The sequence below is a fragment of the Desmodus rotundus genome, chromosome 12, assembly GCF_022682495.2.
Source record: "Desmodus rotundus isolate HL8 chromosome 12, HLdesRot8A.1, whole genome shotgun sequence".
NCBI lineage: Eukaryota > Metazoa > Chordata > Mammalia > Chiroptera > Phyllostomidae > Desmodus > Desmodus rotundus.
The window spans coordinates 49,989,414-50,013,600 of record NC_071398.1 but is presented as its reverse complement, the minus strand read 5'-3'; the positions used below and the strand labels follow the sequence as shown (position 1 = coordinate 50,013,600).

The 24,187-nt window shown below is 46.9% G+C and overlaps 1 protein-coding gene across 1 annotated transcript; it reads right to left on the bottom strand.

The window, feature by feature from the left end:
- Positions 1 to 32: 32 nt before the first annotated feature.
- On the bottom strand, positions 33 to 16,423 carry NLRP8 (NLR family pyrin domain containing 8). The gene is made up of 10 exons (XM_024570502.2): positions 16,060 to 16,423; positions 13,595 to 13,669; positions 8,859 to 10,455; positions 8,352 to 8,522; positions 7,197 to 7,364; positions 6,393 to 6,545; positions 4,331 to 4,501; positions 3,197 to 3,367; positions 1,223 to 1,393; positions 33 to 162 (listed from the first exon to the last, which is right to left on the bottom strand). Exons 1-10 carry the CDS (start codon positions 16,421 to 16,423, stop codon positions 33 to 35), a joined length of 3,171 nt encoding a protein of 1,056 aa, XP_024426270.2.
- Between the last annotated feature and the right edge of the window lie 7,764 nt (positions 16,424 to 24,187).

The following is a 24,187-nucleotide window of genomic DNA, read 5'->3' as shown; positions in this document are numbered from 1 at the left end:
AAAAGGTATGGGGACGTGGCGGGTCCCAGGGGTCATTCCATCCGCGCTGCCCCGTCAGAGCCCTCAGTGTCCCAGTCCTGTACGATCTTCAGGATGGCCTCGTCCACTTCGGGGCCCTCCAGCCGGGCCATCATGTCCTCTCCAGAACTCTGTTTCCTCTTCCTGCGAAGCACAAAAACCGGGTTCTTTTCCGTCCTGGAAAAGTGGGCAGAATCTCTAGGATGAAAACGCACCCCCCGCCACGAGACCCCTCTGCTCTGTTCTGAGACCAGTTGGGACGTTCTCAGGAGCTCAGGATGGAGTCCGAGTGCCTCAGTTCCACCACTTACGAGGTGGGATGGGCAGCCCCCCAGAGGCCCCCCAGTGACCCTTCCCCTTCTATACACACTCTTGTGGGGTCGCCTCTCTCACTGACCCATAGCGCAGAAGTGATATCACTTGTCTCCTTCAAAATGAAACAATGAAGACTCTGGCTCTATTTTGGGGTCCTCCACCATGCCCCTCATTCCAGAGGCAGCCAGCAGCAAGGGTGAGGAACCACCCTATAAAGAGTATGTGGGACCTCCGGCCAGCAGCCACGTGGGTGACCTTCAGTCCCCAGGGAACTGCAGTGAATGACGTAACTGAGCCCGCCTGGGACACCAGGAGCTAGGACCAACCAATAAAACCCCTCCCGCATCTCGGGCCCTCAGAAACTTTGTGAGAAAAGGAGTGTGGGTGGTCTCCAGGTGCTAAGTATTGAGGCAATTTGTTACAGAGCAACAGGTAGCAAATGCACCAGGCGTAGTTGTAACCTTGACCCAGATGCACTGCTGACTGAGGACATCATGGGGTCAAGTGCTGTGCTAAGTCTCTTATAGGGGCACTTTCCTCTTTCTAACTTTATTTATTTTATTTTATTTATTTATAGAGAGAGGGGAAGGGGGGAGAAAAGAGTGGGAGAGAAACACAGATGTGCAAGGGAAACATCCATCAGTGGCCCTTCAAACGCCCCCTGCTGGCACTCAATTCACTGAGCCACACCAGCCAGGGCAGGTGCGCTTCCGGATTAAAAAGAAATATATCAGATAGGAGAATCCAGGTAACATTTTCCATGACATCCAGGTGGGAGTTCGGGTTCGAGCGGCCACAGAAAGAAGAGTATAAACACCCAGGAAATGAGAGGAGAACAGTAGCAGTCCCTGCAACGGCATCTTAGGTCCGGGACCTTGTCCAGACTTACAGAACGACCTTCGTGTTCAGTGTCCACTCCTGAAAGGTCTCACAGAAGAGCTGCAAGCCACTGAGCCCAATGTAGTTCCTGCTCAAGTCCAGATACCTCAGATTTCGGTGGCCCAGGAGCAAGGAATTCACAGCCTGGCAGCAATCGGAGGTGAGCAGACACCCCTCCAGCCTGTGGGACAGACAGACAGCAGGCAAGTCACCTCGTCCCACCTCCAGGAGCTGAGCCAGAAACCACATGCCTCACAGCCTAGAAACCACGCTCTGGTGGGAAATACGATTTCAGTACCTGCCGGGAGCTGGTTTGTGAGTGTTTGGGGTGATGATTCAGAGGGAGCCATGCAGTCGCAGACTCTGAGACATTAGGAGCCACCTATCTCATTCAAAAAGGTGAAAACTCATGAACAAAATAAACTAAGGGACAAAATAGAACCAGAGGCATGGACACAAGGAGCAGACTGACAGCTGAGGGGCTAGGGAGGTGGGAGGGGATGAAAGAAGGTGAAGGGATTAGCCAGAGAGCCCACGTGCAGGATCCACAGACACAGACAGCAGTGTGGTGTTGGCCAGAGGGACAAGGGGCAGGGGCTGGGTGGAGGTGGGCAAAGAGGGGGAAATGGGGGCATCTGTAATAGTGTCAATAATAAACATTGAGTGTAACCGCTCATTTAGAAAATATTTATTTAAAAAATGAGTTTATTTTTAGAGAGAGGGGGAGGGAAGGAGAAAGAGAGGGACAGAAACATCCATGTGTGGTTACTTCTCCTGTGCCCCCTACTGGGGACCTGACCTGCAACCCAGACATGTGCCCTGACTGGGAATCGAACTGGCGACCCCTTGGTTTGCTGGCCGGTGCTCAATCCACTGAGCAACACCAGCCAGGGCTAGAAAACATGGGCACTGCACAGGGCTTTGATGACAACAGGGAAGAATGTTACACTGTCCCAGGTGTCCTGGAAGTCATGGTTGATCGGGGTGGTGGTGGGGGTGATGCCTAGGGAGAAGGAGGCAGGAAACCAAATAAATATATTCTGTTGACCTTAAAGAATAGACAGCCACATATTTCTCCAGCAAAATGGGCTTATTTGGGGACAATAAAAACTGGCATTAGGTGGGTAAAGAAGTTGGGATACATGTATAGAATGGAATGTGACTCAGCCATAAAACCAATGAAATCTTGCCATGCGCAACAGCGTGGATGGACCTAGCGGGCATGGTGCTGAGTGAAATGAGTCAGTCAGAGAAAGACAAATGCCACATGATTTCACTCCTATGTAGGGTCTAATGAATGAAATGAACTAACAAGCAAAATAGAAAGAGACTCATCGGCAAAGAAGATAGATTGAAGGTTGCCAGACAGGAGGGGCTTGGGGGACTGGGTATCAAGGTGAAGGAATGGGGACACAAATGGGTAGTTACAGAATAGTCAGGGGGGTGAAAAGTACAACACAGGGAATATAGTCGATAATATTGTAGTAACTGTATATGGCGGCTACTGGAAGTACCAGGGGGAACACTTTGTAAATTATACAAATGTCTAACTACTATGCTGTACTCCTGACACTAAAATAAAATAATATTAAATGTCAACTATAGTTGAAAAATCAAAGAATCCTTTAAGGAAAGAAAATGGGGTATTTACATACAATGGAATTATCATTCAGCCTTAAGAAAGAGGTTCTGCCATCCGGGACAGTGTGGAGCGACCCTGAGGCTACGACGCTCAGTGAAATGAGCAGGCCCAGAAAGACAGACACTGCGAGAATTTTGCATTTCTAACAACGTTCCAGATGCCGTTTTCCCGCCTGAGAACCACACGTTGAGAATCACTGCTCTGCAGCTCCCCAGCCCTCCAACCCAAGGAAGGAGAAAACCCAGAAATGCACGGAAGACTCCTCCAGATTCTCTCCCGAGAGAGTTTCACGGAGCCTTGTCCTGGTCCCCTGGAAGGAAACGGGGTGGGGGGGTCACTCACTCAAGAACCTGCAGTCCGGTGTCAGGGGTCAGCAGGGCCTCACAGAGCAGGATTACCCCATCATCCTTCAGGCTGTTCAAACCAAGGTCCAGACTTCTCAGGGTTTTATTCTGGACAAGAGCACAGGCCATGTCCTGACTGCAGCCAGAGGTCAGAGTGCAATTTCTCAGGCTGCAAAGAAAACAGGGAGGGAAAAACCAACCAGCACACCCTTCGAGCTGACATCTTTCTTGCCTTTTTTGTTGTTGTTACGACAGCTTTATCGAAGTATCATGAACACACCATATGATGCATCCACGTAAGGTGCCCACGTGTTGGTTTTTAGGACATTCACAGAGTTGTACAACATTTACGATGTGGGGGTATTTTCATCGTTCTCAATTTCTACCCCCACCCTGCTTTGGCATCTGTCCATCTGCTTTCTGGGTGTTTAAACAAAAGGATTAAACTCAGGACCTGGAAGAGCTACCCACACCTCTGTGTTCATTGCAGCGCAGCAGATTCGCCTCTTCTGGACAATCGATATAAATGGAACCCTACGTTATGGGGACCCGTGCCTGGCTTTTCTCACGGACCAAAGCATTTGCAAGGTTCGTGCACATTGTAGCCCTTATCAGTACTTTGCTTCTTTTTAAAAAATTCCTCACTTGAGGATATGCTCATTGATTTGACATAGAGAGGAAGGGAGAGGCAGAAAGAGAGGGAGAGAGAGGGAGGGAGGGAGGGAGGGAGGGAGAGAGAGGAACATTGATGTGAGAGAGGAGCATTGATCATTTGCCTCCAGTAATGCGCCTCAACTGGAGATTAAACCTGCAACCTAGGTATATGCCGTGACCAGGAATTGAACTCATAACCTTTTGGTGTCCAGGAAGACGCTCCTACCAACTAAGCCACCCAGCCAGGGCATAACTTTTTTTTTTTAATATATTTTTTTCATTGACAGTTAGCATTCAATATTAAATTAGTTTCAGGTGTGCATCCTAGTGACTAGACATTTATATAAATTATGAAGCAACCCCCCTGGTAAGTCAAGTAGCCGCCTGGCTCCACACAGTTGTTACAACATTATTGACTCCATTCCCGGAGCTGGACTTCACACCCCCGTGACTGGCAAGAGAATACTTGGGGACTTACACTAGCCTCTGGAGGGGACACTTGGTGTGCTGTAAGGCGTCCCAAAGCTCTTTGGCCCCTTCCTCCTTCAAGGGGTTCCCAGCCAAGCTCAGGTGGGTCAGCCTGTGGCTATTCTCGAGGGGGCAGATGAGACCGTTGTAGCGGAGCAGTGTGGGGTCACAGTTCTCCAACCTGTGGGACAGAGACATGCAAATGGGAGGCTACCCCTGCCCACCTGAGACTGGGTTTTGAAAAAATATATATATATATATTTAAATTCTTTATTGATTATTTCAGAGAGAGAGGAAAGGAGAGAGGAAGAGAGAGAGAAAAACATCGATTTGTTGTTCCACTTATTCATGCATTCATTGGTTTCTTCTTGTACATGCCCTGACCAGGGATCGAACTCACAACCTTGGCGTATCCAGACAATACTCTAACTCACCGAGCTACCCGGCCGAGGTCATGACTGGGATTTCTGTCTCCTACTGAGTGATGGAAATTTCAGTGGGGATTTCCTTCTCAATGCAAAAGCCTTGTCATACCTCTGGGACCACCTCTGAGGGCTCCAAGGTTTTAAGGAGAGGACAGGAAGTTGGATGAGAGAACAGCAGACTGGAGGGATTGTGAATCAGGGAAACTGTGATACTGTGGGCTCAAGAGGGAAGAGACAGAGGTCAGCGATGGAGGAATGGGTATCGGTGACAGACATGGTCTGGGAAGAGACGTTATCCTACTACGTAAAAAAAGAAAAAAGATGCATTGAAGATGTGAGCAGGCGTTCATGGGCATTCGCATTAGAGAGTCTAAGATGAATAGTAGGGTCATGAAAAACTTCTTATGAGTCAGGAGAGAAGCGCGGATTTGACAATACGCTATGTGGGGGAGGTGGGGGAGGGATAGATGATGGTGGAGGAGACGTGACTTGGGGTGGTGGACACAGTACGGTGTGCAGCTGATGTGCTGTGGAACTGTGTACCTGCCACCTGTGTAATTTCATTAACCAGTGTCACCCAAAAAGTTAAAAATAAAATAAAATGTCTACTTTCTAACCCTGTAATTCCTCTTTTAGCAACCTATACTAAAGTAGTAATCTAAAATACACAAAAATATTGTGATATTAAAAAAATAAAATAAAGCCCTTGCTGGGTAGCTCAGCTGGTTACAGAGTCATCCTGATACACCGAGGTTGCAGGTTCAATCCCTGGTCTGGGCACATACAAGAATTAACCAATGAATGCATCAATAAGCAGAACAACAAATCAATGTTTCTCTCTCTCTCTCTCTCTCTCTCTCTCTCTCTCTCTCTCTCTCAGAGTCGCGTACCAAATCCAAGGTGACAAGGAAATATTTTTTAAAATGATAAAATAAACAAACAAACAATGTGATATCATTTTCTGCCCAAAAAGTTGGCAAAAACAGAAACAAGAATACCGGCAGTGATGTGTGTTGGATGAGTGTGCATACGTGACTGTGAGTGTGTGTGAGTGTGTGAGTGTGAGTGTGAGCAGCCCACAGCTCCGCTGCACACAGGACAGACACCTGCAGTGTTGCACATTTGCACAAATGTTATCAGTGAGCAGCGAAGAGGAACGGGCCACAGGCACAACTGAACACAGATGGACACTAGCACGGGTGGTCAGGAAGAACACACAGGACAGGACACAAGGGAAGTCCAAAGCCATGCAGAGCCACAGGATGGTCTGTTCAGGGGTATGTGCAGGGTAGACCGTGTCCACACAAAGGTAAGGAGCCCCATCGACCCAACTCAGGAGGGTGATGGGCGGTTGTGGGGGTGGGTGGCGATTGATGAGGGAGGATCTAGTCCTTAAAGTGGAGAACGGATGCACCTGGGCGATTAGAATTACATTCTAGGCATCAGGTGTGACTATGTGCTTTTATGTACATCTTCTCTCTCTACCTCTGCTCAACTCTCCACTGACCCATCTCTCTAATTATTTCGATCACGAGACCTTACGTTCGCTCCACCACACACACATGCCCCTGTCCCTGCCTTTGTCCCCAAAGCACTCGTCCTTCCAAACAAACCAACAGCAGTCACGACACCCAGAAAAAGACTTACGACAGTCTCTCCAGTTGGGCCATGGACAGGTAATAGGCCCCCGAGTCCTCTAGAGAGCCATTGCTCAGCATTAGCGTCTTCAGGTGGAAGTTAGTGCGGAGACTACTGGCAAGGTTACACAAATTTTTAGGGCTGACCGGGCAATCTTCCAACCTGGGGGATGGCACAGAGACACCGGGGCTTAGCTCCTGGGGAAAGCAGTGTCTCCAGAGCCACGTACATCTGTCCCTGGTGACTCTCGGGGACATCTGCATCTTTCCCAGCTGGGAAGCCAGCATCAACTTCAGCAGAGTCACAAATTATAGCAGAAGAAGAACACACACTTGGGGCTGTCACCGACTGCCCCACAACTGGCTCGATTCAGCCCTTAACATTCAGTGGAAGTGCGGTGACGATAGTTAACAAGATTATCTATGAGAAATTTGCTAAGAGGGTAGTTCGTGTATTCTTACCACACGCAGAGGCAACCAACGAGTGCATCAATAAGTGGAACAACAAATCGATGTTTCTCTCTTTCTCTCACTCTCTCTCTCTCTCTCTTCCCCCTCTCCCTCTCTCTCTCTCTAAATAAAGATCAGTAAATAAAAAAACATTTTTAAAAAGGAGAGTGAAATGGATTAAGAGAACGATGACCTATATTAATATAAAATACTATCGAATGTCAACTGCAATCGACAAATTAAAAAATAAAGACATCTTACAAGGTTAAGGAAAAACACTACCTGCGGTCTGACCATGAGACCCCCACTTGGGAAAAGACCGCCTGGGTGCTAGGTGTTCTCTCAGTCTGGGCTGGAGTCTCACCTCAGACACTGCAGAAAACACTGATGGTATTTCAAGACCATGCACAGAGCTTCCACGGCCTTGCCTTGCACCGCCATGCCTCGTATTTCCAGGTAGCTCAGACACGGGTTCTCCATCAAAACGAGGATTAAATCTTCAATCATCAGGGAGCGATGCACGTGCCTAAGACTGGAGAGGTAAGCTGTGTCCAGTTCTAGCAGGATATCACCAGCTAGTTAGTTCTTTTTAGATGATGTTATCCAGGTATAACTGATGTACCCCCAAATGCATGTGTCCTGTATTTAATGCACCCAATTCGAGCAGCTGGGACACGTGCACCTGTGAAACCAGCCCTGCCATCAAGTGGCTACTTAGTTCTTTTCTTCCTCCAGCTTTACTGCCATATCATCAACATATAACAATGTATACATTATTAGCAATGTGATGACCACTGTAGTGTTAGCTGAGACCTCCATCATGCCACATACTTACCATTTGGTAGCAACTTTCGAGGAAACGATACAAACTACCCTAACCCTAACCCTACCCTGCAACCTTCTGGTGCTTCCCACAGGGCTGCACCTGTCCAAATTCCCACCAGCAGTGCACGAGGGTTCCCCTTCTCTCCACATCCTCCCCGGCCCTTGTCCTTTGTGCATTTATGGACAGTAGCCATTCTGACAGGTGTGAAATCTCACTGTGGTTTTAATTTGCATTTGTCTGGTGATTAGTGATGTCGAACCTCTTTTTGCATACCTATGGGCTCTCTGTATGCGCTCTTTGGAAAAATAATCTCACTTACAAGTAGAATCTAAAGAAAAGCAAAACCGGCAGAAAAAGAGATGAGGTTTGTGGTTATCAGAGGCAGGGGAGGCTGGGGGTCTGGGTGAAGGTTGTCAACAGGTACCAACTTCCAATTGCAAGACAGATGGGTCCTGAGGATGTGATGTGAAGCCTGGTGACTTTAGTAACCACGGCTCTGGGGCATATTGGAAAGTGGCTCAGAGAGTAGAAACTTTTGGTCACAAGAAACTTTTTAAATTTTGGTCACTACATGAGGTGATGGACATGAACTAAATGTACTGGGTACCCTTTGGGACAGTACGGATGAGGCCAGAGGGCGTTAACACTCAGTGAGACGGAGGACGAGGCTGGCCTGATGAGTTTGAGACTCACATCAGTTTCCGCAGTTTACACCGGGGGTGCTTCAGTGCTGCCGAAAGGACCCTCACTGTGTTGGGCTCCAGAACACTGTTGGTCAGAGCCAGGGCTTCCAAATCCTCATGTGTCCTGAACACGGAACAGAGGTCTTTCCACCACTGAAAATGCTGATTGTTGTCTTCTGGTCTGTGTGGAATGGAGAGGACCGGAAAGGACACATGGTTTTGAGAGTCATCTGGGGAAAACCAGCCAGTAAACCCAGGGCTGGCGGCCCCGACCCTGCTGATGAGAACAGATCCCTGATGACTCTGGTTAAGACTTCCTCACTAAAAAATGCCCAGAGGGGCCATTCCATGATTTCCCATTCTATTCCAGGAGGATTCCAGCCTCAGGTAAGGACACCTGTATTTTCCCGGGAAAATTCACAGGTTTCCCAAGCCCTAACCCTAACCCTAGATGCCTGGTGTAGTTTGGTGAAGTCTCAGATGAGACGGACTGGCGGGCAGAGGCTGGATCACTCACCCAGCAGAAGAAAATGCACAGGAGTGGAGACTGCTCTCCTCGTCGATGGTCAGGGTGATGCTCAGTTCCATCTCCCGCAAATGTTGACAGTACATGAGGCAGAAAGCAGACACCTGCAAGTCCTTACTTTTCTTGATGATCAAGGTCACTTTATGGCAATCGTGCAGGATCTGACTCACAAACTCCTGCTCCTGGATCTCATACAGGCAGTAGAACAGGTGTGGGACCCCATGGTGCACGGTGGGCAGGCCACACACCTGCCACAGCGCTGCCACTTCCAGTAATTTCTTATTCCCCAACAACAGCCTGCATTCAAAGGACTGCTCCACCGCCAGGGCACAGTTCTCATTGAAGAGGCCAAACAGAAATATCGCCATCTGGGCGAGGTGGTTTCGCTTGCTCCCTGGGTACACTACCAGGGATTTCATGTGAGCCTGGTCCAGCATCCGGAAACTGGGGAGGCTTTGTGGGAAGTCGAGAACATACAACAAGGCCGCAAAAAATTCCTGGAAGCTCAGGAGGGCAAAGGCGTAATGGTCCTCACCGCCGGCCACCCTTCGAAGAATATTCACCTTAAGGAGAGTAGCCACGGCTGTTGCATCCAGCTTGGCCTGCTCAAGGTCCTTTTTACCAAACACCCACCGCTTGTTCCACATCCCATCTGCTGCCAGGTTACAGAGACCTACCAACATTTCCTGGTGGGCGTCCCTGGGAAAGCTTTCAGCTGGGTCGGGAAACACACTAGACAGGTAACAGGCAAAGACGGCGGTGGCATTCGGGAACACGCTGGCAAGACTGGCTCCTCTCTCCATCTGCTCTTTCAGACGTGAACAAATCAGCCAGCAGATCACGGGAACATGGCACATCGGGAAGAGGATGGGGTTCCTCATGACGAAACACAAGGCTTCCTCAGCCTGCTCCTCGTTGCCAAAATACGTGCTGATATACCGGGCTTTTTCTACCTCATTGAACCCCATGAGTGTTATAACAAAGGGAGACTTTAGAAACGGCTTAGTGACCCCCCAGGAGGACAGCCTCAGCAGCAGCAGCAACGTGGCCTCGGGGAGCATTCTTCTGCTCAGCAGACTGCCCAGGAGGACAGACGCCGGCAGCTTCCGGCTCCAGTCCTCACTCAGGTCCTCTGATCGATCTGTGAGGGTCAATGTCAGCTCCTCGAAGCCGTCCAGGATGAGCAGCAGTCTATCTGGCCTGGACATCATCTTGGACATGACAGCCTGAGACCCCAGCCACTGGCGTGACAGCAGCTCACACAGGCTCTGCTCCTTGTCCTGGGCCACGCCACAGCAGTGGAGGTAGAAAGCGCACCAGAACTTGTGGCAGTAGAATGTGTTTCCTGCCCACTTCAACATCACCTGGTGGGCCAGGGTTGTTTTTCCCACCCCAGCGACTCCTAGCAGGACAACCGTCTTGGGCTGTCGACCTTGAGGTCTCCTGGGAAGAAACAGACACGGTAAGAGACTCTGGTGTGTGGGTATGTCTTGATAGAGGAAGTCCACTTGGTTCCCAGGCCACATGGTCCTGTTCCCCACCGGGGAATACTGATACTTCACACGCAGTCGGTAGTTCTGTATTTCATCTAGGTTAGCGAGATGGGAGAAATACAGGTGACACCATCAAGGTTAATTGTGGGAACTAACTGAGCCTTAGCCCTGGTTGGGTAGCTCAGCTGGTTAGAGCATCATCCAGTTACGACAAGATTGTGGGTTTGATTCCCAGTCAGGGCACACATAAGAATCAACCAATGAATGTATAAATAAGTGGAGCGATATATTGATCTCTCTCTCTCTCTGTCTAAAAAACAATAAGTAAAAGTTAAAACTTAAAACTTAAAAAAAAAAAAGAAAGAAAACCAGCCTTAAGTTTGCCAGCAAGCCCCGCCATGCACTCACCTAAATGGAACACTTTTCTGGAGAGTGGGACTCAGTTAAGAACTACAAGTCCCAGCAAAGTCAACTTGAAGTCAGCTTAAACCAACCAAGGACCGCTTTTGACATGAGACAAGGGGGTAGGTGGGTGTCAAGCTGTTGACATTGGTATGTTGGGTCCACAGCTTCAGGGCCAAGTGGAACCAGAGCTCTTTTGGCCCGTTCTCCGCATGTCTTGACTTACAGATAGAAGCTCGTCGTTTCAGCTTATGTCATCTGAATTCAGAGCAGGAATAACAGGGAGAGGGGACCTGCTAAGAGCTCCTGTCTACTTTTACCCTCAGGTGAAGTCTACTTAACATCTCATGGCCTAGGACTGTCACCGCAATGCCAAGAAAAGCTGGGGGAAAGTATTTCCTGTGGGGCTGGGCCCTTTTTATCTGTTAGCACACGAGAAGGCTGATGAGAGACAGATAGGATCAGTCACAAACCTTCATCTCAACCTGTGATTCTCTCTCTTTCTCTGATGTGCCTTCAACTGCACACTTTGTGAGTTAGAAATGCTGCCTGGCTCCAACTGTATCCCCTCAAATGGTCAGGAAGAAGCTTACAAGAAGTCTGAGAACTACTAAGTCACTGGCTTTATGACTTGACTCTACTCACAGAATCTCATCGCCATCTCTAACACTAAAGTAGGATGTTTGACCCTGGCTGAGACCACAGTGTTAAAAGCTGCAGCTCTCGCCCTGGCTGGGTGGCTCTGTTGTTTAAAGTGTTGTCCCGTGCACCAGAAGGTTGTGGGTTCCATCCCTGATCAGGGCATGTACCTAGATGGCAGGTTCGATCCTTGGTTGGGGCACATGTGAGAGGTGACTGATTGATATTTCTCAAATCCATAAGCATATCTTCTAGTGAGGATTACAAAAATAAAAAATAAATAAAACCAGCCACTCTCCAGGATTTGTTGAGGGAGTGAAATCCAACTAGGCTGATGCTAGAACTGACCATTTCGCATCTTGCTCAGTGTGTTCTCAAGGCAGATTAAAATGGTTTCCTTTGGCAGCCCGGTTGGAAGGCTAGTTTCATGCTAACATAACTTGGGTATCTTCTAGAATCCTAATTTTGACAGTCCAGGTTAGAAGGGGCGGGGGAAGGAGGGATAGGTTAATGCTGCTATGGAAAAAAATTCTCAAAAAATTAAAAGTAGAACTACCCAGTGATCCCACTTCTAGGCATTTACCTGAAGAAACTCAAAACACTAATTAGAAAAGATCTATGTATCTGTATGTTCATTGCAGTGTTATTTACAATAGCCAAGACAGGGAAGCAACCCAAGGGCTCATCAATAGACAAATGGATAAAGAAGATGTGGAATATATATATATATATGTAATATAATGGAATATTACTCAGCTATGAAAAAGGATGAAAGCTTACCATTTACAACAGCATGGATGGGCCTGGAGGGTATTGTGTTCAGTAAAATAAGTTTGTCAGAGAAAGACAAATACCACATGGTTTCACTTATATGTGGAATCTAAAGAACAGTATAAATGAACAACAAAAAAAGAAAACCTGAAACAGATTCATAGACACAGAGAACAGACTGACAGTTACCAGATGGAAGGGGGTGGGGGACTGGGTGAAAAAGGAGAAGGGATTAAGAAGTACAGATTTCCAGTTATAAAAATAGCCACAGGGATGTAAAGTACAGCACAGGGAATATGGTCAATAATGTTATAATAACTATGGATGGTGTCAGGTGGGTACTGGAAACATCAGGGATCACTTTGTAAGTTACATGCATGTCTAAACACTACACTGCTCACCTGAAGCTAATAGAATATTGAGTGTCAACTGTAATGGAAAAAATAAAATGCTTTAAATTAAAAAAAATTAGCCGCAAAAAAAAAAAAAAAAGTTCACTGGAAGTATAGAGGAAAAGGAGGAACACTGTGTAAATAAATCATCAAGTCTTCAAAATAAATAAATTATTCTCTTCTCCAAAGAGCAAAAGCAAAAATAGCCCTGGCTGATGCAGCTCAGTGGATTGAGCACCAGTCTGTGAACCAAAAGATCACCGGTTTGATTCCCAGTCAGGGCACATGCCTGGGATGCGGGCCAGGTCCCCAGTTGGGAGCCCATATGAGAGGCAATTGATCAATGCATCTCTCCCACATCGATGATTCTCTCCCTCTCTTCCCCTCTCTCTAAAAATAAAAAAATAAAATCTTTAAAAAAAACATTAAAAAAAACAAGAAAAAAGATATCTACTGTGTTTGCCCACCTATCCACCATTCCTATTCTGACCCTGATTTTTCTCTGGAGAACCCCTTCCGACTCTCAGTCTGCAACATTGGGTGGGGGCTGGTCCTACCACCGAGCTATCTCACACACAGGCTAGCCAATCTCAGCCAACCAGAGCAATTTACGACCTGCCCCATGGCTGAGCGCCTGCCCTCCGTTCATTCAGCAGAGTGTGTTTGGGGACACTCTTATTTCTGCTAGTGTTACTAAGGTGGCATCCCCTGTGCTTACAGCAGCTGGGGGCACAGGTAGTCACTGTACAGGGGGAGAGACCACTCAGGATGAAATCCACTAGAAGAGAGGGAGCTAGGACAAGAGAAATGAGGTCACCAGGATGTAGTCTGAGCCCCTGCATCCACCCCTACAGGTGGGGTGGCTGGGCTTCCTAGTTAGACAGGCCCACACCTACTCTTCGTTCTTATGTTCTGACTCGTGGCACAGACGCCAAATTCATTTCCAATCCGCCTCGCCTGAGGAATCGAGTTTCTCCTCCCAGCCCATAGCCCGTTCTCCCTGAGGGTTTGCCATGACCCTGGCACATACCAGATTCTTCTGCCTCCATGTTCATTTGCGTTCCTCTGGAGTTCAAGTCCTCTGGCTCCAAGTTAGGTAGGATGTCTGGAACAGACCAAGAATGAAGCTGTCCCATGAGAGTGAGAAGATTGACAGATGGGATAGCAGTGGCCACACCACTCAAGTACCTCACCCCTCAGTTCAGGGAGAAGAAAATTAGCTAGACCTCGTCGTGACATCAGAGAGTGAGGAAATTGGTGCTATTTCATGGTGGACTGAGGAAGGTGTTCAAGACTGTATAAATTTATCACCCAGCCAGATGCTAGAGGTGAAATATGGACACAAACTCTCATACATGTATGTATATGTAAAATCCATGCACACTTTAATATCTGTGTGGATGTCCACATCTGTTGTATGTATGTGTACAAATTATGTGTGTATTTATATGTATACACAATTATATATAATAGCCATTGATTCTTGTTATTCGTCATCATTATGTTCTATAAAATCGCCGTTAGCACTGAATTCACCACCACGGACCATTGCTCCAAGGCCATCACAGGGTTTGTGTCCTGTAGCCTCTGGTTACAGTATTTCTATAAACTCTTTAATACATAACCTTGGTCTGTATGTGTTTTTGTCTTTTTGGTTTATTTTATTTTTAAGATTTTTAAATTATCATTGACATTCAATGGCATACTCCCTGGCCATAAAAAAGAGAATGAAATCGTACCATTTATGACAACATGGATGGACATAGAAGGTATCATGCTTAGTGAAATAAGTCAGACAAAGAAAGAGAAATACCACGTGGCCTCACTTATACTCGTATGTGTGTTTCTGTTTAAATATACCTTATTCACTCTGACTGGCCTGGCTCATTTGATTGGGCTTCATCCTGCAAACCGAAAGGTCACTGGTTTGATTCCCAGTCAGGGCAGGTGCCTGCACGGCAAGTCCAGTCCCCAGTCGGGGCAACCAGTCGATGTTTCTCTCCCTCTCTTCCTCCCTCCCTTCCCTGCTCTCTAAAAAAATAAATAAATAAAATTTAAAGCGTACAATTCCAAAGTAAAAAAAAAATAAGATACTTTATTCAATGTATATTGTAGATTCATTCACTTCGAACACACGGCCAACAGCACTATGACTGAAGTCTGAACAGAGCTCACCTAACACATGTATTTTCTCCAGGGGGCACATCACAGCCCCCCTGAAATCAGGACACTAGACAGCACTTCACCACTACGCTTGGGGGTCACGTGCAACGGTGATACCACCACCAAGAGGCTCACACACAAAAAATGTGGTACCCAATAGACCGTGGGCAGCACGCTTGTTTCCAGGACAAGAGATGAGGCAAGAAGACAGTGACACCTTGCTCAACTGGGGATGCACCCGTGCAAATTTCTCACCACTCTGTGCACATCTGTGAGTGATCTGGATGTACCTCGCATATCGATTTGAGCTTACAAATAAATTTTTAGTGAGTAGGAGAATCCTCAAGTTCTCAAGATTGACTGTGCAGAGAAACATATAAAATACATGCCTATGCATCCCTATACATCTAGTTGCATGTATTTTGCCCTCCTCTCATTTCCCCTCAGGGTCTAGTCAACACTGATGTCTTGGGCATAAGGGTTTCCTGGCTTCTGATTCTGTTTTCCGTCCATACTCCCTCCTCCTCACATGTCTAGCTGCTTCCTCATGGGTCAGATCCCAACCTTAGCGTCACTTCATCCAAGAGGACTACCTGGGGCACCTTATCAAAAGCAGGTCCCTCTTCCCAGTCAATGATTGTCTCTTCCTTCAACATCAGTGCACCCTATGAGTTGCTAGGTACCAAGCCAGATTTCGGGATGACCTTGGCCAGTGAGACAGATGAGGGACCTCGCCACCTGCTGTGTAGATTTGTGAATTGTGTGGTGCACGTTTTCTCCGTTCTTACCAGTATTTGACAGCTTTGATGTCAACTATTGGAAGAGGTGTGTTAATGTCTCAATCCCTATTTATGGGTTTTTCTATTGTTTTGGGGGGTTTTTTTGTGCACATGTCTTTGAAGATGTGTTATTGTGTTATCGTGTTATTGAAAATGTGCAATTTCAATCCCTCCTGTGGAAGTGAGCCCCTTCATCATTACAAAAGGGCCTTTTTAGTCTTTAATTTGTTTGCCTTAAACATTAGGCTGCTGACCTCACCGTAACTACACCAGCTTTCTTCTGTTTAGTGATTTCATCATCCCATGTTTTCTTACCATTTTACTTCCGACTTCTCCATGTCTTTGTCTCTCTGTGTTCATCTCGTATAAGTGGTATCAGGTTAAGGTTTTTTTAAATATGCAAATAGGATAGTCTTTGCCTTTGGGGGTCAGGGTCATCATCTCACTCCACTATTTGCTCTCTCATTCAAGTGGCCAGTACGGGTGGCCAGCAAAGCCTTTAGTTCTTCAGCACCCAAGCCCATCCTGTTTAGCATCCCAGATGACCACTCACCTTGTAGTTCCCTCTGTACCCGAAGACACAGTTGCATCTGGTTCATCTTGGCAAAGATGTCATGAGTTACATCCCAAGCTAGTCGTCCAGGGAAGTACTCCATCAGGAGATGAATCACCTCCCCCCAGGTGGCTGTCTTTACCTGGTCCCAGGTGATCTGGACAGAGCCAGGTCTGGGGTTCTCGTCCACTAAAAGTTGCTTGAACCTTTGTAGCTCCTCCTTGCTTAGGTAGAGCATGTACAGCATGACCCCATCTTTGAAGGGGGAGGAGGAAGAGGAGGAGGAGGATATCAAGGATGAGATAGATCGAGAGGAGGAGGTGGTGGTGGTGGTGGTGGTGGTGGAATCCACATTCACACTCATCTTCACTCAAGTCCAAGAACCTCAGGCACCGCTGATAAAAAAAAAAAAAAAAAACAACCAATCAGAAGACAAAATGGATAAGACCTGTGGAGACATGAAATTATAAAAAAAATGAAAACACTACCCAAGAGGACAGATTTATTTAATCCACATTTTGGGGATCTTAGCATGTACCTGGGACTCTCTTCACCTCCTGAGCTCAAAGATTCTCTTTCCTATGGAAAAGCTTGGTGTCCTGTCCAGCATTCAGGCTCAGTATTGAGACTTGAATCTGCTTTGTAGTTCTCTCTCTCTCTCTTCTCTTTTTCAAATCCTCACCTGAGGACATATTTACTGATTTTTAGAGAGTTAGAAAGGGAGAGAGAGAAACATCAATGTGAGAGAACATTGATCAGTTGCCTCCTCTATGTGCCTCCACTGTGGATTTGAACCTGCAACCTAGGCATGTGCCCTGACTGGAAATTGAACCTGCAACCTTTAGGTGTATGGTATGATGCTCCAACCAACTGAGCCACCAGGCCAGGTCTGTAGTTCTTATTCTCTGTGCCATTTATGAGCAAGGTAACATCCCTTCGTTAGTTAACCATGGAACAGCTCTGTGCCTCTTTTCTCACCTTTGACACTTGGGTCATATCATGCCTGCTCACGGGGCTGTGAGGGTTCTCAGAGGTAAGTCCACAAGGACACTGAAGACAGTTTCTGGCACACTGTAGCGAACATTACTCAGGATGTACTTTTACAAAAAAGTGCCTGGAGTCGGAGGTATGTTAATCCCCACTATCCACCCTCTACACTCTACCATCTTTCTTTGTCTTCTTCTACCATGTTTACTGTGGACAAGAGTGGAATGCGGAGAAGAAAGGAGAAAAGAAGGAAGTCTCTATCAGGAGATGGGCTTTCTTCTTGGTCAACCTGCTACGCGTATACTCTTGCTTCTCTGAGCTATCTTTAGTGATTATGTTTTAACACTCATCCCCGTCATCTGAGAACTTTCTGGAGGCTTTCCTTAAGTCCTCACGTATTGAGCACTGACTCAAAGCTTTATCTGTCTTGAGGCATTGCCGTGGAGTTGTATCATCACAAGCTCACTGTGGTCGTGGCCACTCCCCAAGTAAGCACTCCACCTTCACCTCCACTCTTGAAATCTCTCATTTTTGAGGTCTGAGCCCAAAATAGCCTCTATGAAGAAAAAAAGAGATCTCAGATAAACAACCTAACTTTACACCTCAAGAAGAAGAATGAACCAAGCCCAATGTTAGCAGAAGGAAGGAAATAAGAAAGATTAGAGCAGAAATAAATAAACTAGAGACAAGACAGATAATAGGAAAGATCGATGAAATGAAGAGCTGGTCTTTTGAAAAGATAAACAAAATCGATAAACCTTTAGCCAGACTAACCATGAAAAAGAGAGAGAGGACGCAAATCAAGTCGGAAGGGAAAGAGGAGAAGTGACAACTGATACTGCAGAAATACAAAGGGTCATGAGAGACTATCGTCAATAATTATCACCAGCAAATTGAGAAGAAATGGATAAATTCCTAGAAATGGGAAACTGACCAAGACTGAAGCATGAAGAAACAGAAAATCTGAGCGGATCATTAACAAGTACGGAGACTGAAGCGGTAACCGATAACTTCCCAACAAAGCAAAGCCCAGGAGCAGAGCATTTCCCCGGCAAACCCTGGGGCGCTGTCTCTCTCCACCTTTGCCAATACTCGTGATTTTCCATTAAAGAAATACCCATCCTAATAGGTAAACATGTTTTAAAGGTAAAAAGCTATAATCTCTGTCTGGGTCAGTGACAGACAGAATTGGGACCATCTAGGGTCCACGGAACCTTAAATTGTCCTAAGAATTCAATCACATCGATCTTTCCCCCTCCCTTCATTTTCCTATGGGAGAAAAACGTGGTTTCTCGTAGGTTCAGTTCAGCCAAAACTGTGGGTGGCAGAAACCAGCGGCTGGAACCATGTCTGATGCCCCAACCCATAAGCCGCACAGCTGAACTAGTCATTTTCTTTCCCAAAAAGGAAAACTTGGTGAGATTGGCGGGGGACAGGTGGTGTCAATGCCCGCATTTCTGAATCCTGGCTGCTTCCTACTCTACTCTCTACCTCACTGTTTGTCTTTCGTGACTACCTTGATTTTTTAAGTCTTTTCTGCAATTGGCTACTGTAGACCTCTGAACACCTGGAGACCTGTGATGTCTCTTTCAGGTGTAAGGATTTTGCTAGGTCTGACAGTCACACTCTGACATCTGGAAGAAAAAAAAAGTGGGGGGTGGGACTTAGGTTTTCCCTCGGGGACAGAAAGGCTGGGTTCCAGAGATTGGTAAGGATTTTTATCAATGGAACAGAGCTGGTCCTTTCCAAAGGTGAATTTCTAGCCTTTGCGTTTTCGACACGGGCCAATGGCACTTGGTGAACTCGAGTGTCCTTGATTGTAACTGTCAGAAAGGAGAGAAAAACAAAGAACAAAAACTCTACTCACCCCTGAAGAAAATTAGGCTTCCTGGCTCCTTCCTGTCAAAAACATCTGGCAAAGCAGAAAGAAAAAGCACTTGGTCCGCCCTGCCCCAGCTCTGATATATTCGCTCAGGGACCCCTTCCCATTGGCTGGGGCTGGGCCTGCTTTGCATAGATTTGCATAGGTTTGCAAGCTTAGCGTCTGAGGCTCAGAGGTGATGAGGGGCTGCTGGCTGTTCAGACAGGTGCTTCTGATCGTCGTGAAGGAAAGCTTTTTCTGCCTCTGAGATTCAGAACAAGAGATTTCAGCAAGTGACGGGTTTGGAGAGCTCCTCGGATCCCCAGAGTCCGTCCAGACACTCTGCTTCCCATTTGGAAACATCTAGAGCCATTTACTGAATGACGTTGTTCACCAGCGCAGTCTCCCCTACTCGGGGTGTAATTCTACCAAGCAAAGTGAGGGCCTTGGGGCCACCACGACCCAACTGGGAGCCCAAAGCTGCGGATCCTGTCCAAGGGAGAGGCAACAGACCTGGCGCGCGCGCGTTAGGAGTAGTTTTTCCTCTGTTTTGTTGGATTATGCAACAAGCAAACAAGTGCCGCACAGTTTTACCTGTTTCTTTCCAATTCCTTATTAATTAATTAACTAGGAATCAATAGAAGGAACCTGATCCTGCGTTTCTCATCGAAGCCATGGTTCAGTACCCACGAATTCAATGTTCCTGGTGACTTTATAGAACCCAAGTATGGTGAAGAATGAAAATGGGCTGTACTTACAACAGCAAATTAATTAATTACAGTTAGCATACAATAGTGTATTAGTTTCGGGTGTACAGCATAGTGATTAGCTATTTACATACCTTACAAAGTGATCCCCCTGATAAATCTAGTCCCCACCGGGCTCCATCCACAGTTACTACAATATTATTGACTGTATTCCCTGTGCCGCACTTTACATCCCTGTGACTGTTTTTATAACTGTTTTTATAATCGTACTCTTAATCCCTTCTCCTTTCCCATCCATTTTTTTAATTCCTTTTAAAAATTGGTCATTTACAGTTTACATTCAATATTCTATTAGTTTCAGGTAGACACACACAGTGCTTAGACAATCGTATACTTCATGAGGTGATGGCGCCAATAATTCCAGAACCCACCTGACACCGTACAGAGTCATTACAATATTATTGACTATACTCCCAGGAAACAGTACGAAGATTCCTCAAAAAATTAACAACAGAACTATCATATGACCCAGCAATTCCATTTCTTTATCCAAGGAAATTCAAAACACTAATTTGGAAAGATTCATGCATTCTTTCTCATTCTTACACCTTTTCCCAATGGCTTCTTAATTGCCGATTTAAAATGGCTCATTTATACAAAGTTGTTGAGGAGCACCTGTGCGGGGCGTTCAGACTGGTCTGCAGAGCTTCAGTGGGGAAGTCCTCAAAGTCCATGATGAAATGGTTTCAGTGGTGGGGATACTGGAGTTGGGGGAATACAGGGTCATGCATGGGGCTGCCTCTGTGATTTTTTGATTTATTTTTAATTTTTTAATTTATTGAGAGAGAGAGCGAGGGAGTGAGTGCGCACGAAACATAGATTTGTTGTTCCACTGATTGATGCATTCATTGGTTGATTTTCATATGTGCCCTGACCGGGGATGGAACCCGCAACCTTGGTATATCGGGATGATGCTCCAACCAACTGAGCCACCCGGCCAAGCCCGATTTGACTTCTCCATGGCAGTTTTCATTCAATGGTATTGCTGCCTCTGACCTTAAAGCCTCCTCCCCCCTCTCTTCCTCTCCTTTCATTGTGGTGTGAGGTCTTCCAGGTGCCTGGGGGAGGTACTCACATCAATGGCTTTTTGCTGGGATGGAGGACTCCATTTACACCAGAATGGTGTGGGTTTTAATTGGGAAGCCATCTCTGCCCCGCTCCGGGCTAGTACGTGATTGACACCTGGAGGGGAAGGGGTCAGAGCTAAGAGGCAGCAGTTGGGTGTTGGCGGCTCCCGACCTATCAGGAATTAGTCTGGATCACTCCAGAGGGGGTGGGGAGAGAGTCACCAACCAGACGCACGTGACAGGCTTGTGAGGAAGCTGAGGTCGGCCTGAATGCCTGAGGGCCGGTCACGGGCTGGGAAGGGAGTGGAGTCGACTTCTCCCAGGTCCCCTGCACTGGGGCATCAGGACGCCTGTACGCAACATTCGAAGCTGGACTGGTAAGTGATATCTCCTTTCTCTTGTGCTCCAACCCTTTCTCAAACCTGGCATCCCTCCCTTTCTTGGACCTGGCTGGCATTTTCTTTTCTTTCTTTTTTAAACACAACTGTATAGATGTACAAAAACAGCACATATTTAAAACGTGCAATTTGGTGCATTTGCACACAGGTGTTCCTGTGGAAAGCATCACCACAATCAAGGTAGTAGACATATCTGTTGCCTCCAGAAGCTTCTTTGTGATTTTCTTTGTGTGCCCGTGATAGCAACATCTGACATAGGATCTACCCTCTTAACAAAACTTTAAATGCCAATACGGTTCTTTTAAAATCCTCACCCAAGGGCATTAAAAAAAAAACTTCACCCAAGGATATGTTTATTGATTTCAGAGAGAGAGAGAGAGAGAGAGAGGATGGGGGAGAGAACAGAGACAGAGAGAGAAACCATTGATTGATTCTCTTCCACATGTGCTCCAGCTGGGGATCAAATCCACAACCTAGGCATGTGCCCTGACTGGGAATTGAACCTGCAACCTTTTGGTGTATGGGATGATGCTCCAACCAACTGAGCCACCCGGCCAGGGCACAACACAATTCTGTTGACTTTGCTGTATAGAAGACCCCTAGAACTAATTTATTCTGGATAGCTGAAACATTACACTGTGAAACGCACACACACTGAAATTTTACCCAGCCTTAAAACACTGCGCGATTCCACTTCTGTGAGGCACCCGAAACAGTCAACCTTCCAGAAGCAGAGAAATCGGAGGATGTTTCCCAGAAGGTGGGGGCAGGGTGAGCGGGAGTTGTGGCTGCTGGCTGTTTTCCGCATCAGATGCAGGAATCTGTTGCATTTCTCATCCCCTCTCATTGGAAGCTTCCTGCCTCCTGGACCCAGGAGATTTCACAGTTTTTAAAAAAACTTTCAGCTGAATTTCTTCATTCCTGTGTTTTCTCCCTTCTGGGCTTCTGCCACTACTGTGTTCCCTGACGAATGCCCGTTCCCCTCTTTCCATGCCCTGGGCTGAATCTGGTGGACACGTCATGACCCGTGCATGGAATTCTCTTTCCTCATGTCCCTTCTTGTTAGACTCAGGGTGTCATCCCATGGTGCTCTGGAGGTCCCTTCTCATACTCAGTGAGACATGTAACCCTAATTACAGTTGACCCTCATTATTCACAGATTCCATATTTGCAAACTCACTTACTTGCTAAAATGTATTTGTATCCCCCCACCCCCAAGATTAATGCTTGGGTGCTTTCTCAGGTCGGTCTTGGACAGGCGCAGAGCAGTGGAAAATCCGTGGAGTTGTTCTATCTCTCCTTCTCTGCACACGCGTCCTTCCGTGTGGGTCTGTTTGGTGCCCGTGGTTTGCATTTCTGGGCTTGTTTTGGGTGGCGTCCCTGGTTGGCCGGGAGTGGGGTCTGGTGTCTCGAGTATGTGAAGGCTGTGAAGGCTGTGACGGCGTTTATGGAGAAAGCTGGGTGATGGACAGGCGTCTTTCAGGCGCGAGGGAGAGTGCAGTTTGTCTTGAGCACAAATTTGGCAAAACGATGTATGGTCCATAAGGCACCTTCACACAGAGACTCGCATACCCCAAGGTTATGTATTTGTTGGTTGACAAACATGTGACTAGAAGAGAGAAGGAACGCGATCCTTAGCAGAAGCTATGGTTCAGGATTCATTAATTAAGTATTCCTGGTGAGGTTTTTAAAGATTTCTTTATTTAGTTTTGTTATTATTTTTAGAAATAGGCACTCCTTTACTTTTAATGGGTTTTAGAGAGAGAAACATCGCTGTGTTGTCCCACTTATCTATGCATTCACTGGTAGTGTTACAGAGCAAGGCAGGGGGGTGGTCCCTTCACGATAAATTATTACAGAAAGGATTCCCCCTTTCTGTCTCTGGAGGTTCCTTCCCCCACGCCCACCTGCTAGGTTCGCAATGCCCGCCGCCAGAGGAAAGACGTCTCTCAATGCCAGAGACTGGTGAAAAGGAAAGGAATTGTTTATTTAAAAGTTACACAAACTTAGAATAATGACCTAATGTCTTCAATAAGATACTAAAGTCCTCGAGAATACCTACAGATGCACAGTCCTTCCCTTTCCCTGTGCCCAGTCCGGGGTACCGTGTCTCAGGAAAGGAAGTAGAAGTCCGTGATTCAGGCTGCCGGCACCATCAGCTGTGTGGCTGCTGCGATCTCCAGTTAATCCAAAGCCATGTGGCACCTTCTCATGGCCCAGCAGCAAGAGTCCTTTCTCCCCTTTCTCTATGGCTGCAAAGTCTCTCCTGCTGCCTAAGCCACGTGGCAAGAAGAAACACTCCAAAACCACTCGGTCCTCTCTACTCTCCTTCAGAACCGCGTGGTCCTTTTCCCCACTTCAGAACCACATGGACCTCTATCTATCTACTTGCTTCAGAGCCTCGTGGTTCACTCCTTCCTTCAGAGCCGCATGGTCTCTTCTTTCTATGGCTGCCGGGCCTAGGTTTTAATCCCAGTGCCCATCTTCCTTTGCAGCCCCATTTCTGACTCCTCCTACAGTCAGCTACACCTGCCAGCATCCCTGTATTCTTCCAGCTTTACTGGGCTGCCATAGTAAGTCTGGGCAGGTGTGGCCCCATGGCATGGAGCCAATCATCTCCACGCTCTCACGCAGGCCCTGTAACCAGGGGGAGTTACTTCCCAGTCCCATCCTGGGTGGAATTTGGTCCCATCCCCCTGGCTCAAAGCATGGCCACAGCTACTTAACACATCCATGAAACCAGTTAAAGGTTATAGATATGTTAAATGACTGTGCCAGGGGTTAGCTGCAAAGCTCTTGCTACCCAAAACAGCTCTGAATGGCCCTGTTCCATGTGTCCCATCCCCCCTGGCTCAGGCCTGTGGGGATGAGGACATCCTATATACATTTTTCTAATATTTCCTGGACACCCCGAGTCCTGGACCCCATTACAAGTCCCTTCTTGGGGCCCTCCTCTTGGCTGCACCCTGCTTCAGTAGGTGGAAACATAATTTTTTATTTATTGATGTTAGGGAGAGAGAGGGAAACATTGATTTGTTGTTCCATTGA